This window comes from Athene noctua, chromosome 2 (assembly GCF_965140245.1).
Source record: "Athene noctua chromosome 2, bAthNoc1.hap1.1, whole genome shotgun sequence".
NCBI classification, from domain to species: Eukaryota; Metazoa; Chordata; class Aves; order Strigiformes; family Strigidae; genus Athene; species Athene noctua.
This window is the reverse complement of record NC_134038.1, coordinates 113,394,525-113,413,920: the sequence shown is the minus strand read 5'-3', so window position 1 is coordinate 113,413,920 and position 19,396 is coordinate 113,394,525. Positions and strand designations below refer to the sequence as shown.

General features: G+C 34.8%; 1 protein-coding gene across 2 annotated transcripts in view; it reads left to right on the top strand.

The window, feature by feature from the left end:
* The window catches only part of PTPRN2 (protein tyrosine phosphatase receptor type N2), a 685,048-nt gene that overhangs the window by 296,469 nt on the left and 369,183 nt on the right, over positions 1–19,396 (top strand). For both annotated transcript variants that reach the window (XM_074899931.1, XM_074899932.1), the window contains one exon: positions 12,637–12,716. In XM_074899931.1, the coding sequence (XP_074756032.1) occupies positions 12,637–12,716 (80 nt within the window). The remainder of the gene's footprint in view (positions 1–12,636; positions 12,717–19,396) is intronic.

Genomic DNA, 19,396 nt, shown 5'->3' with positions numbered 1-19,396 from the left:
TCCCTATTGCCCTTGAAGATCTCTCGCTCTAGGTGTCTTTTTTTTTTTTCCTATTATTTCCTACTGCTTCGTCTTTGTTCACCCGTTCATTTTAATTTGGCATCTTTGTCATTTTTGCCTTCTAATATACCTAAACTTAATACTCAAAGAACTGTCCTTTCAGGAGACATGATAACTAGACCAACAAGCATGCCTGTTTTTTGTATCTAATTTTTCAGTGGAAAACCTGTAGCAGAGCACTCTGTATTCATTCAGTAAAATGACATTAATCTCTATGTTCTGCTTTTGTTTTGAAGTGTAACAATAGTTGCCTGTATAAGCACATAATTTTTATATATAGAATGTGGGGGATGAACAGGATACTTACGCTAAATTTCAAATGCTAATATAAATTGATTTTTAAAGTTGAAAAAACTGGTTCTTATTATCTAATATAATGTCCTGGATTGCAAATCCATAAAACTTAACCAATATTCCCATATGTCTCATCCCACGTGGTGGGTTATGAGGGGTGTGTATCTTGTAAATTCCCCGAGAGCCTGCATGCCAGTGGAAGAGCCCATCTCTGCTTGGCAGAGCCACAAGGCAGATAGAGTCAGAGAAACAATTTAGTTGGTAACTTTAATTACGACAACTTTAGTGAGAGAATGGAGACAATTTGATGACGATCAACTGATAACCTTCCTTGAGTGAATAAAGGCACTTTGGCCATGAGACTCTTTTCCTAACAACCCATCAATGACCAGCTGATCATAATTCAATTCATACAAAACTTATATGTGTGCATATATGTAAGAAAGAGAGCAGAAAGAGGAAAGAGAAGAGGGAAGAGGAGGGGATAGGAAAAGGGGAAGCACCCTTGGATCCCACATTGTCGTAGAGTAGCAAGCTTAGTCCATAGGTGGTGGGTCGACAAAGACACACGTAGGGTGTTGTCTTTACATAGTCTTTCTTATACATGGACAGTAGGTCGTTCCAGAAGGTTCTCACTTTCTCTGGCTTGTACCTGCACAGTTAGGTAAGTTCTGTCTCTGGGCAACAACAGGAAGAAGGGGGAGAGAAACAGCCCACTGTCCCACCTCTGCAGAGCTCATTCCACTTCTCCCCTGCAGGGTGTCCCGCTTGTCTGAGACATCCCTTTTATGAACATTTTTTTGTTTAGGAACAGTTTGTGACACCTTTTCATGTACAGTTGATTGCATCTATATTGTACATCCAAAGCTAAGTTAAAAGACCAAATTACTGATCTTTCAGAGTCTAAGGCTCGAACTCACAGGTCTTAGGTTGGTTGTTCAGCTTTCCCCTGAGGGCTCTCCCTACCTACACTGAGACTAGAGGTAAATTCAGGATGTTACTTTAATAGTTGTTATATGAAAAATTAAAATTCATATTAACTGAAGGTATGTATGGAAGCTGTGTGGAGGCTTTAGATGAAAAATACCTTTCAAATTTTTAGTAGCCACAGCAGTGTGGTTAGGCATTTTGCAAATAAAATACTATAATTTTAAAATTCAAAGTAATGATGAGTTTCAAAATTTAAGTGTTTGGCTTATAAGGAAAATGCTTTTATTTGGTGATAAGAATAAGCAAAAAAATTCTAAAAAATTATTTTGGACTGAACTCAAGTCATTATTTCAATTTTTTTTTTTGTTTAGCTGACCAAAAATATCAATCTTTTGATAAAGACTAATTATGATATAGTCTTGAAATATTTGATCATTTCTACAGCTTTCTGTCTTATTCCATATGCAGGAAATAAAATGCTCAGTTAATGAGCAGCTCTTCAATGCTTCATTTTATTCTCATTGTTCAATGTGTGGCTTCAGGCTTTTTTTATTGCACATTATTCAAATCCTGCTTTGAGGTCAGAAAACCTATTTCCTCTTGTTTTGTTTTGTTTTTTTCTTCCCTATGGTGCTCTCCACTACACTATCAAAATGCTTGACAAACATGAATTGATACACTTAACTCACATGAGATATGGGGTATTATTAGAACCATACAGAGCTGGAGTGATGCTTAGATATTAATGTCAAAGCATTTGCTAATATTAGGTGTCCAGTCTGACGTCTCAGAGTATAGTTTGTTGAGCCTCTTCTGTAAAGAGCTCCACTTACTGAGACAGAGATCCTGTAGACTTCAATGACTTAGTGTTCAGCTGTCCCTAAAGTCAGCTCTCAGTTTAGACGGTGCTACTTGGTCTGTAAAAAAAAAAAATTGCCTGAAATGACTTGGCTTCAGATGAACTGAGTCTGAATCTATATCTGCGGCATAACTGCATGGTACCAGCAGAATTCAAAGTAACACTAAGACCTTTACATCTTTATAGTTCCATACCTTGTTTGCAACATACTTCCTGAGTCTGATAAAAATGTTGAGGCCCTCAATTAAATTGGTGTTTTCTACTACTTGACCAACATTCATCCTTCAGCATCAGGGATCCTATTGAAAAAAACACTTTGAAAAGACTGCATATCTAGATACAAAGGAAGTCATGATTGATTTTTCCTATTATACTGTAGTATGTCCTTAGTGTCAACTATGTTTTTTACATATTTTAATGTAAACTGTGATCTAACAAAAGCTTGAATTAGGAAGGCTTATTATGAGGACAGCTACAAGTACATTCTTGCCATACTACAACTGTTTTCAAGTAGTGAGGTTATGGACACTTTCCACCTCCTTTTCAAAGAAAAGGCCTTACAGGACCAAACAATACCTATGATAATCCTTGTTCCAAGGAAGGGCTGAAACAGTTGGGCTGGAATAAATACAATTTGAAAAGCCATCCCAGTGAAAAACTTGAACTGAGGAAGATGTCTGAAAATCAAACCAAGTGGTGAAAGTTTGGAGAAGCTTTAAATGCGTTCAAATCGGAAGTGTTGGGCATGCAGAATGATGAGTGGAGCTCCCAGCCTCACCTATTATGAACATGTGCATTGGCTGTAGTGTCCTAATCATGCTATATAGGTTTTGTTCATTGTTTGTCATGTTATTTTTCTAACACCTGAAAAACTCAATCAGCCAGTTAATCATATTCAGTCATCCAGAACCTAAACACTGAAACAGTACTTGGTATTTTCACTTCATCATGCTGATGGATTATGACATGTGGTATATGTATGCTATAAATGTGAACATCTCAGGAAATTATTGGTAGCTTGGGAGGCAAGATAGTGTGCAGGAGGATTATTTAACCACTGAGCAGCAGTGGGAAAAGTAGCACGGTGTCTTGTTAGGTTTGTATCCGCAAATTTCACTCTACTGTACAGATTCTCCATGACTCCTTTCTCCTTGATTCAGTGTGATTAATGTTTCTTGTGTTGTATGTTGAACACCTGTGGATTAATACTCTTGAAAAGTTTTTTCTAGATTGTCAGATTCTGGATTCTGCCATCTATGCCATTTAGATTTACTGAGAAGAATGTTCTGATATTGTGCTTATGAAAAACCATAGAGTCCATCCTGCTCTCCTTAAGGTGCTGTAGTATAAACTAGCAATAGACTGAATTTTTATTTCCATTCCATTTATTTTCAGAAATTAAGCAACATTTTAATTTCAGTTTGAACTGTGCTATGCTTGGCCTCAATAAAAAGATATAGCTTTCAAAAATGTTGAACAATATTTCTCATCTTTTCTTTGATTTTAAATAACAAACCAACAGACTAAGGTTATTTGGCATAATCTTGTTTAAAATGTTATAAAAGCATAACTCAGAAATAATGGAACCACTTTTATTCAAACTTGACTTCTTCCACAGATTTAATGAGTCTGGAAAACAAATTGTCTGAAAAATGTATTGCTGTAACTCATTGCATGCAGGCTTTTATAAGAAATTATATTGTGTTTTCTGGTACATATTGTCTTATTTGACAACTAATTTATAATATAAAGATACATCAATTTTTAAAGGAATGAGGATAAGGAAGCAAAAATAAGGTGGAAGTTTCAACCATGAATTCCTTTACTTAACAATGAGTGATTTCTCAACCTTAGCATTACATTAGTCTTGTGGCTTTTTCCCCTGAGGTACAATATATTTTGTGTGCTTTTCTTTAATAAATGTGCATATAACCAAGATCATTTTGCCTTCTCTACTGTAACTTTCCTGCTAGAAAAATATAAAAATACATTAAAATAACAAGAAGGATTTTGGCCTGCAGCATTTTATGAATTCTAGGTGACAAAACAGAAAGACCATAAAAATCTAGGGAGACTCTTATAAATAAAAATGTATGAAGTTTGGCTTTCCATTACAACATTTCATCTCATTAAATCAGAGGATTTGCACCTTTGTAATCAAAAGGAAAATGAAATCCAGTGTTATAGATACATTTCCATGTGCTCATAGGTGCCTTTTCAAGAGAAGGATTTTACAGATAAGTGAGCTTCTGAAGTTTATCTGTCTTTTTTTTTTTTTAACTTCATATTTCTTTACTACTCATCCCTCTGTGTGACTGAGTACCATCATATTCCTTTTTTTTAATAAAATTAAAGTTCCTAACATTATAGCGTAGGCAGGATATACTTCTTTGTTTCAAACAAGTCACTGAATATGTGCCATTGCATTTCATTTATATAACATTTCACATATTATTAACAGGTAATCATTTCCATTCTACAGATGGGTAAATTGAAACTCAAAACAGTTTGCTTGATTTTCCCTAGGATGGTACAGAACTTGGTGACAGATATGAGAATAGAAACAGAGAACTGTGATTCTCACTCCTTAACTAAAGCTTGGTCCACAAATAGAATAACTAATATTAGAAATGGAAGAAGATAATCATGTAGAGATTTGTTTAAAAGAATAGTCCCTTATAAGAAACATAGAAAACTAATCTTATGTGTGTGTCTTGCTTGATCCTCTTGCCCTTGGCTACCTGATTCTCCTATGTACACAAACATAGTTTTTTCCTCTGTCACATGGATGGATGGATGGATGGATGGATGGATGGATGGATTGCATGAATATTACAGACCTGCTTACCCAGCTGAAAAAGAGAAATAGTTTTTCTGCACATTGATTTTGCACCCTAGCCAATAAATATTACATATCCAGGCCTATGAACTGCACCAGGACCTGCCTGTGGAAGGGTTTGTATTCCCAAGGAGACATAAAGGCAGCTGGAGAAAATATACGTCTGTAGGTGTGATGGAGAGAGCCTGATAAATTCCACTTGCAGTGCCTCATTTGCAAAGCAAATGTTTCTACCTCACATCTGGCAGGGGAAGCTCAAGAACATATCTTCTAGTTGGTCTCCTCAGAGCTAAAGTAGAAGCCCAACAGTTTCTTAAGAGGGAAAGCAGGAGGGCTGTGGTTGTAGTGCTCCAAGTTTTGTAGCTTTTTGAATTGAGACTGTAGTAAAGTTCGAGTTTTTTGGTCTTTGGTTGTGCTGCCTAGTCCTCGTCAAAGATATTTGTGTCCTATATGGCTCCTAACAAAGCTATGAGCACGCTGAACCTTCTGCAAAGATCCTAACACATTAGTCATGCTCTTCATTAGTTATTAAAAGTCACTTGGGCAAACTGAGCATAAGGTGACTATCATCCCAGCAGACACATTTTACACGTGATTTCAACAGACTCCATTAACAACACAGGTGCACAGAGGTTAAGTAGATCTGAAGTCAATAAAATTCATTGAATGCTTACTGGCTAAAAATTAAAACTGTCTATTTTTTGTGTACCAGGCAGACTACTAAAAGGTATAAAGAAGACAAATTGAAATATACAAAGAATATAATTATCTTCTTTTTTTAACAAAAATTACTTAACTTTTTTATCCTTTAGTTTAATCTTTGGGAAGTGAATGAAAAATCACTGTACTTTTAAGCAGCACTTTAAGGCCATTTTCCTACTCTCTCAGGGTCCAAACACTCTTTTACTGTAAAGAAATTATTACACTTGTATGGTTTGTTCTTTTAAATACTGTAATTAAGAACCTTATCTACATGGCAGGCAATGCTGGCAACTTTCATGCACTCAGCATGGTGAAAATGTCAAGTTTCATGGCTTGTGACAGATTAATAGAAAAATTATTTTAAAACTCTGCAAATTATTCATAGATATTGAGTAATCATCAGAAGTTGCTTTTTGTGAAGAATAAAAATAGGACAAACTGAGTGTAGCATCAGTCTCCAAATTGAGCATTGTCTCTTTTTAAAATCATTTAAATTGTCGCTTAGCAAAATAATCTTCACCTGAGATGAAGCAAGTTGTAAAATCTATAAAATACTCTTTCATTGTCTTTTGCACTGTAAATAATTATCAGCATACTTAGCAAAATTTTGATGCATATATATTCAATGATTAAAATAAAATTAACGATTAAAGTAAAATAATTAAAACTCCAACATTTAGTATTGGTTGGTATCAGAGACCCACCAGACATGGTCTGCTGTTGTCGGAAAACATCCCTTTCTGGACCAGTCATCCCTTTTCTGTGACTTTACTCTTGAAATTATTCTAATGATAGTAGTGTGTCAGTCAATACATTTCATTATTTGGACACCTTGTAGTGCCCTCTTCTCTTCCCCTGAAATGATGCTCCATGAAGTCACTCCACAGCACTGATCGTTGCAGGGGGAGAGAAGAGGGCAGTACAAATAATTACCTGATTTGTGAAGGCTATCAATGCAGCTTGCAGAGGTGAATCTAAGCAGCAGCCATCAAATCCAGACGTAAGTTTTGTTTCCATGTAGTTACGTTTACAAGATGTCATTGCTCTGAAACTGTCAGTCTACCTAATCTTTGTGGTATATCTGTTACACCTCACCCATCTTCATGGTGTAAACTAGACTAATGAAATGCAAGTGGTTATAGAAAATCAGCCACTAACTGGTGAGCACTACAGTTAATGTCTTTTCCTTAGCAGGGATTTTGATTTTTCATCTTTAGTACTTGGTCATCGTCAGACATAAACAATGCATCTTTAACTTTCTCTCTCCATACTAGCTATATGTTTAGTACAGGATCACATTTCTATAGATAATACTGCAAACAGTTCATGCTTAGTGTGCATAAAGGATATAAATATGAATAGATAATATATATTTGGCTGTATTGAAGCATGTTGTGAAACACTGTCTGTCAATCCGCAGTTTAAGGAGCATGTTAAAAGTTTCCAGAGAAGGGCTCAAGAAACTCAATTTGCTAAAACAGAAAAAGATTTTTTTTTTAATCGATCACTGGCTGTAAGTACATACACATCAATACAAACGCGAGAATACATACAGCTGTACAGTGGAATTTGTTCAGTTCAGGTGTAAAATGAAGCAAATCTCTGAACAGTAAAGAAATTAAAGTGAAGAATGTGTGCCTTTTTAGTATTAAGTATGGATGATGATCAATATTCTCTAGTCAACAGCTCAGGGAATTTATTCTGTAGTACGTCAGCACAATACAACCTTCACAGATCTGAATCTTTGAAGTTCAAAGTTCGGGTACGTGCTTATGTAATAGAGTATGTGTTTCACAGAATAAATTTTGGTCCACATTTCTCGTCAAAAATGTTGGTGAATCCTGAATTAAGTGGTCAACAGATTTACAACTGGTCTGAGTCACAGAAGAAGAACAGAATAGCCACTGTACACTTCTTAATCCATTTATGTATTATATGACAATGACGCAGTGCAATTTTCTGCCCTTGCTTTGCTCTGTAAATCATGTGGTATAAACATAGTGTATTACAAAAATGTCTCTTTTAATCATGTGATTTTTCCCATGAATTTGGTTTGATGTACGTATATTTGTATACCTTTATACACTTTTACAGCAGTTTGAGCATTTTATTTTTTCCAAAATTGAGAAGGTGAAAAGGAGGCTTCAGTGCAATATAAACAATGGATATAAGCTTGAAATTCCTAAACACAGTAAGCGCCGAAATGTGTACACATTTCAAGTCATTAGTTCAAGCCCACCAAACATTTCCTGAGACAATTACCTTCGCTGCTATAAAATTTACTTTGCACAATCCTCTGGAGCGTTACTAATTGCTTTTCTTAACCTCCAGAGATTAAAGGATTTTGAAATGAACATATAGACAAGTAGTGACTCTAATTTCAAATCTAAGCTTTATTAAGGCAAGCTCTGTTTTAAGAAATAGGGTCATTAAGAGAATGTTTAATGTTTGAAATATCCAATCCTAATCTCCTCATCTTCCTCCAGTCTTGAGAAATTGCACTCTGCCTGTATTTTTTTAAAAATGCAGTGCAACCTCAACTCATTTCCATCTGGCATCAGCTCTGTGTCTCATCTTCAAGAATACACATAACCATGTTGGCACTTGTTTCTCAAATCCTTTTCCACTAGGGGGTATGATAGACTGTGACTGTGTTTCACAGTAAACCTTCTGTATGATATTGTAATACTAAAGTATACACACATGAGGGAGAAGAACAGGCATACAAAGCTTGGTACATAATTTATGGAGATTTAAATCCTGTCATTCATAAATATAATTATAACCTCCGGCTTGAAAGTGATATGGACCTTGCCATATTGATCATGCTCCAGCTCTGTTTATTCAGATTGTTCATTTGTTGACAGGCAAAATATAATAAGAATGTTGTTAGCCAGTAAAACAATTAATGAAAGGAAATACTTCTATTTTACACAAAGAATACTGTTTGTTTCTATGAATGTTGTGCACCCTCCCACCTTCAGATGGGAAATATAAACCCAAGGGGAGGGGATATTATTAAATCAGCAATCAACCTTCAAGTCATTTTGGTATAAACACTATAATTATTTCATCTCTAGTAAACAGAATATAAGGCAACAGCACATAAGGGTGACAATTTGCAATATGCTTTGAATGTCTTTGTTAAAAAGAAAAAACTATTATGGCTGAAGGCAACATTATTGAAATTTAAAAAAAAAAAAGCAGAAGTTGTAACAGCCAACAGAGGGGGGTAATTAGTCAGTAAATTTCAAGTAATAAATTTAGCAGGTCATTACATTTTGTGTGGGGAGAAGTCATTATTTATTAGTCTTGAAGCCAACCTACTTACCTTTATTCAAAAAACCATCATACCAAAGTACTAGAAAAAAATGGTAAGTGTGATTATAATAGTACAATCCAGACCAGATGCCTTCTAAAGCTCACAGTCCTCTGTCATTGAGGTAGGTGTAAATTCACTTACATCAGAGGAGTCAGCTACAAATTTACACAGGTGTAATTGTAGTAGCATAGAGCTTGGGGGGGGGGGGGGAATTAGACAAAAAATCTGATATAAAATATTGTCTTTCTAGATTAAAAGTGCTACTACCTAACTTTTTAAATCTCGGTTGCAGAAGATGCATGTCTTAGATGTAGGTTGCTTTTTAGCCTGGACATTGTGGTTTACATTTCTGATTGCTTTCACCTACACGGCTGGCTGAGTGCTGGTGTGATGTAACCTGCCAGCCAGGAAGGATGCCTCTGCTAACCATCAGTACCCTCCCTGATCTCTAGGAATGGTTTGTTTGCAATTCGTCAGGTCATAAACAATCGTGTGCACTCCAGCAAGCCTCTGTATTTAGAATGATGTAAAGACAATTGCCATTAATATTAGCTAGGCTTCAGAGGGTTTGACAGCCACATGAAAAAGCAGCCTCATGTATCTAATTTAAAGTTCCTGGTTAGGAAGCATCAGGGGTGCATTGTATACATCTTAGAACCTTTTCTCAGGCTGGCTGCCCTCTTATTAAAAAGTCTTTTAAAAAATATTTTGCAGTCAAGTAATTACTGGTTTTGTTTAAATGTTCTCATCCAACACATAATGAACAGCAAGGAATTCCCCAAAGGGCATCTATTGTTATTGAAATGTTTATTTATCCAGTGCTTTTGCCAGAAGCCCCCCATGAGAAAAATCTGATTTTATGAGCTCCTCAAGCAGTCAGTTCCCAAAACATCGAGCAGAAATGCAATTCTGACCAACTAATCTCAAGGTCTTTTGTTTGCTTTTAAATAAACAGCAGAATACCAATGTGCAAAAAGTTGTGATGAGCTGCTTTATTTTCTGTATTTTGTAAATACTCCTAATAGCCATGCTTGTGTGGTGCTCAGGCAATTCCTTATGTTCAAGCATTCAGTTGCTACAGTAGAGAAGAACAAAATCCCTCACAGCAATATATGAGTGGCTATTTTAAATAATTTTGAGATTTCTTCTTTCCTGACAAAGAATGGTGTTAATCTGATATCATCCCACTTGTTTAAGGAATTTCCCCACCCCATTTTTGGGTCTTTATTTCCCTACATTTTCTTATCAACAGTGATGAGAAATAACAGTGCTTGAGGCAGTGCGTACATGGACACGACTCAGATCCTGTCATGTCCCTGGATTATCCAGGTGGAGTCACTTGAGAATAGTGCGATAGACCCTGCCAGGCTTCACACCTCTGAAATCCCCGCCTCTCACTGCCTGGGATGGATCACTGAAATGATCCAGTTTTAATCGATCTGGTTTTAATGATGACATGAAGTGCATAGCTGCAGTGAATGGGGCAGGACAACTGAGGTAGGAGTGAGGTCTGGGCCAGAGACAGAATCAAAAAACTCAGGCAAGGGCAGGAGGGGAGGAAACTTGGTATATCTTCGCTGATAAAACCAAAGTGTAACTACACTGTGCTTGAAAGTTTGTGTTTGTTCCAGGTTCTCAGCTATAATGGAATATGCAGTGTAGATTTGGGGGGAATATCTAAAGTTGTTTTTCACTCTCTTTGTCATGGGACAGCTGTGTACTGGGTTGATGCCTGCTTTTATTTAAAGCAGGCTGCTAATTACACTGTAAATGTCTGAGCAGCCAGAGTGGAATCATCATTTCTCTTAGGCTGGCAATGCAGAAAGAAGAACAGTGAAAACTGAGTTATATTCAGTGTATGGTATCATGAAACTCCCAGGTGCCTTTTACAGTTGATTATCTCAGCGTTAGTGACAGAATCAGGGAATGACCTGAATTTTTGTAAAGCAGCTATCTCAAAATATACTTTGCAATGTTGTATTATAACCCAAAATATTATTTAAATTACGATAACATTATTAAAATACATTTCTTGTACATTAGTGACTTGGCATCCAGAGTGTCCTTTAGCAATAAAATCTCTCTTTACTTTTTCTTCTCCCCCCACCCCTGAAGACTATTTAGAGAAAAATCATTGATTAATGACAGTTCCCATTAACTCCAGAATAAAATGTGCATTCGTTTTACTCCGATTCCCTTGGTGGCCTTAAAGGAAAGTCTTATGTTTAATAATAGGTTTTTCTTCCTGAAAAGTTTAAAGGTATTTCTGTCTAGGCTATATGTGATGCAATTAAGCACACTTCAAGTGCTATCTGTTGTATGAATGCAAAATACTAACATATTAGTAAAAGAATAATTTAAAACTTCAAGTCCTGCAAAAAAAATATTTTTCAAGTTATTTCTTTTATGCAGAAATTCTTCAGACTTCATTCTTTCATAAGCCACAATGATAGGTCACATCTCATTACATGTGCAGTTCCAACCAATGAAGTACCTTTGAAGCAGGGTTTTTATTCATAGTTAGTATAAATGTAATTCCTTTCAGTGATTATATGAATAAGAAAAACTTAGGAACTTACATAATACATAGTATGTAAGTAAACTTTTATAATTGTGCCAAATTTTGTGTTTGATCGCATGCACTCTTCTCCTCTGTAAATTATTACATTATAGTTTCTATAGTCTCTTGTTACCCAGAATTTTTCTTCCAAAATATATTTACTGTATTTGTGTGTGTGTATTTATCTTATATTTTTTCATATATATGTACTTTAGTATACTTTAGGATGTTAGAACTTAAATTTCTTTATTCTTTTAATCAGATGTGCACATTAAGTTGGATATATTGTTGGGATGAGTGGAGAATGAATGCAACATTACATATACAGATTTATTTTTCTCTAGAAATGCACAATGAAATTTTTTTGTGAAACCCTGAATACTGCACTCTGCCATTCTTCTTTTGGTTAATCAACACCTTCCTCTGTAAATGCCTTATAGATTTTAATGCCATAAAGGACCATTAGGCTACACCCAAAAAGGTCACCACAGAATCAAATAATTTCCCCTGATAAGATAGTCAAAGAAGTGATTACCTCTGTTGTTAAAAGATAAATACTTTGTGGTATCATTCTGGTCAGAACCAGCTATTAGATCAGATATGTCCAAAATCTTTTCTCCACACATGTTCTTGAAGAACATGAGCGAGATAAATATTCTGAGTTTCTTTATTGTCCATGTGTCTTACAGTTGTGACAACAGGACTAAGCTTGCATTGATGTTAGGCATATAAAATTTGAAACTGCATGTCATTGGATGGTGAATTCCAGTGATGATCTATGCTGTACTTCGGTGAATAATAATTTCAATGCCTCTGTTTCATAATAAGAATAGTATTTACAGGAGTATTCTGAAGTTCAGTTAATGTTGTTCAAATTCTTTCAGACAAGCACAAGATACACACAGGAAACCACAAGAGGTATAAAAATGTATGCAAATGTAGCTAATGAAGCAAAAGGAAGAGGGCTAAATGGTGTCTTAATAGGTTCTCTTTAAAAACCTATTTTGATAAGGCATATTATACCATGTCTCTTGATTATGAATCTTACATTTTTTAATAATCTCTTCCAGCGTGCTGGGACCAGCTGTGACCTTCAGAGTGCACTCAAACCTCCAAAACATTTCAACTGCAGATGTTGCCAAAGCAGCAGGTAAGTCCTTGTTCTCCATTCCCAAATGCTGACCTCCCATGTGTCTGTTTAGCGGACAGTAGCACTACAAACAGCACAGAGACATCCCATTCTCCCAGAATATTGACATTTAAAGAAGGAAGTAGTCAAGAGGTGAGTGGCACATATGAGAAATTGAAGTGTAACATCTGTGAGTCAATTAAAACTGCCTGAGACTTCATTGTTTGTCAAGAAAATGGATTAAATAGAGACTTGTAGTCAAGGCATAGGATGGTGAAAAACTCTTTAATGTTGTGTTGAACTCATAAGAACAGATTGGTTATTTGTAAATGAGGATGTAATACCTTCGCTTTTCTGATATTTTTTTTACATCTTAGCCTTAATTTCTGGATCAAAAGATGGTAGAAATATACCTTTGTTAGTGTGCTGTTTAGGCAATTTCAATGACAAGTTAATCTTGGGAGTAAACATATTTCTGGAGCTAAGCTGCTTCTGAATAAGTACCACTGTTCTGAGGACTCCTGTTGGCTTCTTGTCAACTTGACTACTAACTGTATTATGGAAGTTGTTGACTTCAAGAAATAATTTCTGCAAAGTAACTGAATCGATAACTGATTTGCTTCCAAATTACCCAATTGATAGTTTTTTAAAATTGTAAATAAACAAGTTGCAATGTTGCTTGAAAATAGAAACAAAAAAGGTTTATTTAAATAAACCCTGGGAGCCCAAACCTGTCCATCAACTTATCCTTCACCATGGGTTTTAGTTACAGAAAGAACTGGGGTAGTTCCCATGCCAGAACTTTCCTTTGCAGGACCCATTGGAGAAAGGTCTCGTTAACTGGTGCTTAGAGAATACCAAATGGGATATTTTTCTTGAAAGGGTTTAACATGCCAAAAAGCCATAGATGTGTACTGCCAAAAGTAGAGAACTACAATAAAGTAATTACTGAATTATGGAGCACCTGAATGTGTATGATTTACCTGGTAAAAATTCATATGGCTTTTTTATAGCAATGCCCTGCCTTGTAAACCTATTGAATCTCTCTGAAGGGATCAACAAATATGATGCAGCTGGTAGAGCCTGCCTGGGTTGCCAAAGACTTTTGACAAGGTCTTTCACTAGAAGTTTCTAAGGATTATTTCTTTCTTAGAATATGGAATATGGAACATGAAAATGGTTGGTCAGTAATTAGTTAAGAAGAGATATTAGTTAGGAATCTCTCATAAACCAGAGATTAGGAATAAATTATTAGTTTTATAAAAGGCTATAGATAGCAGAAAAGTGGAAAGATTTCTGCTGGGACTGTGGCATTCAACATACTTATAAATGAGTTGGAAAAGAATGTGATGAGAAATCCTGCTAATAATACTAAGTAATTCACAGTATTAAAAACATTACCAGATTGTGTGACTGGACTCAAACTAGCAGATGAAATTAATTGTAGATTAGTGTTAAAAAAATGCATATGGAGAAAAAACCAGAAGTTCAAGGTCTAAATAACCATTACTGCTCTTGAGTAAGAACTTAGTGTAGTAATAGGTAATCTAATGAAAATAACAATTCAGTCTTCATTATCAGTTGAACAAAGAAAGTGTTTTTAAGAATTATTTGGAGAGGAATAGAAAACAGAACAATATAATTTAGTTTTACGTAAATCTATCCCTTCCTTGTATTTAAACACAACATACGGTTCTGCTTCTTGTACCTCAGAGAGGTTGGAAACTCTGGTTGAAATGGAAAGATTCAGGAAAAGGCAGAAGGCTGTAAGTATGGAATATCTTCCATATAACAAATGGTGAAATATGGCAAGAATCTTTATTTGGGAAAAAATAAAATAAAATAATAAATGAGTATGGTATGAGAAGGGTCTGTCAAGTCCAGAGTGGCACAGTGTATATGGATGGGATTGTGCAGTGTATCTCACAGTGTAATAACTGATGAAACTGGCAGAAGGCATGTTCAGAATACATCAGAATGCAGTTTATATCTTTGCCTATTGTGAATAACGAAGTTTACATATGTTCAAAAACTTACATGCAAACAGATTCATGGAACAGACATCTGCTGAAATTTAGCAAGTCCATAGATACCTTGTCAAGTTCAGGAGGTTCCTGAAGTGCCTTGACTTGTTCCTAGCAAGCTACTCTCAAATGTATAGATGTTGTGACTAGTTTATTTCAGCAAAACTTGAGAAGTAACATTACTTTTTTCCTTACCACTGGGATCAAAGTAGTTGTCTTCAACTTCCTTAACTTAAATATTGCTGACAAAATTGGGAGGTTCTGAGGACAAAAAAATGTCGCCCCAGTGGAAGTTCTATGGATTCTCCAACATAAAATAATCTTTTATATTGTAATTTTATCTAGTCCATATATACATATCCCAAGGATTTCCTAACTTCTCTTTCTTTAGTACATTAAAATTTTCAGGTTTTGATGGCTGCAAAAAGGAGTTTGTAGGAGTCTTGCATCAGCTCCTTGCAGTATGTCACCATGGCCATAGTATTGTTTGCCAAACCTTGAGTTTGCCATTTACAAAAAAAAAAAATAACTCGCAATTCTATCTAGCTGTCAAACATTTTCAATTTAGAAAGTATCTACTTTTTCTAACCCATAAGTAAGGTTGCAGTAGCTTGCCAATATACTCGCTAATCAGTTCATTTATTTTAAGCAAACTTCTTACTTGCAGATCTCTAAAGCCAAAAATAAACTCAGCTGAAAGATCAACACCATATATACTTACATAAGAAGTTTTTTCAGGCTTTAGTTGTAATTAGAAATTTTAAAAGTCAACAGTGTCTTGAACAGAAGCATTCTAAAAACTTAATTTACTGAAGGAAACCAAAGCAGAACAAATCAAAGCCTATTTCCGGGGCAGGCACAGATATTTGCACGTACTTCATGCTGTACTGCCATTAGGTAACTTGACACCCATCCAGGAACTCTGAAAGCAGATCTTGTTTACAGAAAATGAATAAACAAAACTGACAGAATTTCACTGTCTGACACATCCTTAGAAACAAAAATAATTTAGAAATCGAGGTAATCGGATGCCATAGTAATTATGGGAATGAAAATTATCCAGATTTGCAAAAAGGAATCTATTTGTGCAGATGCTATGTACATGCACACCTCACTGATATTCACAGGAACAGTTTTTGTGCAGCAGTTTGATCTTATTATTCATTAGTATATATTTTTGTAACCAAAATGGATAAACTGCATATTTTCCTTGCATTATTTAAGTTTAAATATAGGGAACTGTATTTAAAGATTTCCATCCTCCCCTGTGGAGTTTGACAAATGTGCAGGTTAGAGAAGGCATGGGACTCTAACAGATGAATTACTTACAATATCTACTAAAAAAATAGAGATATGGAAGTATGGTAATAAAAATAGTTCCCTATGTTTTCTTGGAGTCTCAGATCTGTTCTCCTTGGTGTACGTGAGACCCGGCCTGAGGAGAGATAAAGCTCTCTAAAACCTTTCAGCCACATTCTTGCGATAAAACTTTTTTCCCAGTAATTTACAGTTCCAATTTTGTGTCAATGTTTTGATTACTTCTTTGTTGCAGTTTCTAGGGCTACATAATTATATAAGAAAGCTGACAACAGAGTAATTTAAAATTGGGAATAACTTGCTTTCTCACATTAACAATACCTTTATTCACTCTTTGACTACAGAGCAGAAGGATAGCCAACGTTTTGCCAGCATTGTGTATTTTGATGTTCATAATAGAGAACATACCTTGCATCAAGTAGCTGTCTTCTGGTCTGGTTTAAAAAATCAGCTCAATTGTGCAGTGTAATTTTATCTCAACATCTTGAAGAAATAAAATTTCTTGAGGCATAGATGACCTGCTTTAGAAGTAATTACACTTAGTACATGACATCATTTAGACAAATGAATGTGGATTTCATTTCTCTTCAGTTTAAAGGTTAGGAGAAATTTAGCAGAAAACAATTATCAATAAGATAATTCTATTTATAATACAAAATTGCAATGTAGTCAATATAGTAATGAGCAATGAGTTTGCATTATAGGTACTCTAGAATCCCACCATTTATGCAAAGACATGTATAGTAACAGTGATAATTAGAAAAGAGGAATATTCTGAAGTTTCTAAGCATAGAATTTTAGCATCATGTGACTGTAACAATCATAAATAATTCACCCAATGAAAAAGACACCAAGTCTCGTACACAGACACTTGGCATTGCTGAAATGAATTAAAAGCATTTGCTTATGTGTAGCTGCAGCCTTTTACTAGTTAGGATCATGCTTACTTTTTTTGGTGTTGTATTAAAATGAAACGTTTTAGGTTTTATAAAAAATGGGGACTGAAGAGCAAAAGGATATATGCTTAATGTAGGCATATTAGTGACAGGGGACAGGTAGTATCACAGCAAAAGGCAATGCATGACCAGATATTAGGGAGTTAATAGTCTTGTGTGAAGGTTCTGTGTCTAAGATATATTGTGATATGCACTATTTTGGAATGTCAGAAATCTTGATTTACTTTTAAAAAATATTTATTAGAATATTGAGATATTTTTTTTTTTTTTTTAATTCCCCTAACTTTTAACTAAGGTATTGGTTTGATTTTGGTTTTGTTTTTTCAGTTTTGTTTGTTGGGTTCCTTTCACTTTTCTGTTGCCCTGCTAGTGAAACATATATTTTCACAATGTGCATGGTTTGATAGGGACCATTAATCCCGACATAGAAAGTAGGGTGTTGAATCATATAACCTTCTTATCTAAAAATTATTTCTCTGGCAGCTTTATAATTCTGCAAAAAATACATTGAAAAGTTAATTCTGCTGAAAAAAAAAGCCACAAATGCAAAAATACTATATTGTCATTAAAATTTAACTGTATAATAAGCTAATTTAAATAAAGATACTGCCTCAAAAGCATTGGAATAGATTTAAAAATACATATAGAATTCTTTAGTAGTTTTAAACAACTGCAAATGATTAAATTTGTAAACTTACAGATTTTGAGATTTGACACAAATTTTGGTAGTGTTCCAGCTGTGATGAAATATCCATGGTAACAAATATTGCAATAGAACTTTTTGACATTGAAACTGAATATTTTTGCTGAAATTGGCAGCTCTAAACAGATCCTTAGCTTTTAGCATTAAACAGTTCTTTTGTGATAAAAAGGGTACTCCAAAACCCCTAGAGTTACCTTAACCTGTTTGGTGATTTAAGCTGATGGTATCTTACTGGTTTGGAGTGGTCCAAGATGTCATAGTTTTAATCTTAATTAGGGTGATTAATGGCTGGTCATATTAGTGACCCCGGATTCAGTTGGTGAAGAAGGTATTTATGCCTTATTCTGCCTCCAATGTATTTATTTTGCTTGGCAGGTCTGAGCTGTATTTATAGGTGTCAAAACTTACTCTTTTAAATATGTAGGTTTAAGTATTCAAATCAATGGTCTAATCTCAAAGGCTCTTAGTTCCCATCACACCCTACAAATATTTAATGACCTTGGATAGCTAGCAGGATGAAAATACAGAATTTTCTGAAGACAAAAAAATTTTAAATTCAAAGGCTCTTTTTCAACTTGAAAATACTTGTGAGGAACCTGCCTTACACACTGCACTGTTTATTGATCCCATTTCTTAAGCACATTCAGCAAAATTGCAGTTTTGTCACATATCCATTCTGGGCACTGTTAAAAAGGGCTGAAGATCATGACATGAACATATTTTGATTTCCTTATAACTTCAGTATTACAAATACCCATTATAAATATATTTGAAAAGACTTAACTATGAAAGTACAAACAGTCAGTTAAAGCTATAATGCTTAGATGCATTTTTTAGCTGTTTGCAGCAGTTTGTATTAGCCTTCAGTATGATTGAAATATACATTTCAACTTTTAGCAAATCAGATGTAAGTCTAAAATACTGCAAATTATTTATATAACTCGTCTCTTGCATTCATTCTAGTCTTGAAATATAGTCCTCTTTTTACTGGTCAGAGAGGGTTATCTTTCCAGTTTGCTTCATAATAGAAATAAGTATAATAAAAAGCACATTTATGGAATACCTCTGCAAAGTTTGCACACCTTTTAATTTCATGGTCTGAAATTTGACAAAACAAGGCACAGAGGGAAGATCATTTACTCAACATTAAAAAGTCAATTGATGAGGATCTGGTACGCAACTTAAATTGACTGTTCATTTCTAGGAACACTGCAGAAGCTCACTCTGCTCTCTAGCCAGTGAGCATTGACCATACCAGCATTGTTGACAGAAACACGATAACTCTGTTATTATCCATTATTAGCAAGAAAAGCTTTCTAGGAGGTTCTCAGGAGAACAAAAGTGAAAGAACTGTCTTCAGATTTATCTTCATATAATATAACTTTGAATCTTCATATAATAAAGCTACGTGTAATGTGTATTCTGTAAAGAATGTGTAGATACTGAGAAGGGACACTAGGAGAAGGAACAACAAAACAATGAGGAATAAATCGTCAACTACAAGAGTAAGATTATTCAAAGTTTTATTTAGCTATCCATGTATTTAGTTAAAAGCATATTTAGAATAGATATTACTGCCTGTCTTAAAAACATCATGGTCTGGTGGAGGAATTTGAACAAAACATGGTAAACATAATTTAATGCAATGAGTTCAGAATACTGTGATTTTCTTTCTCTGATTATTTCAATTTGTGATTAAAC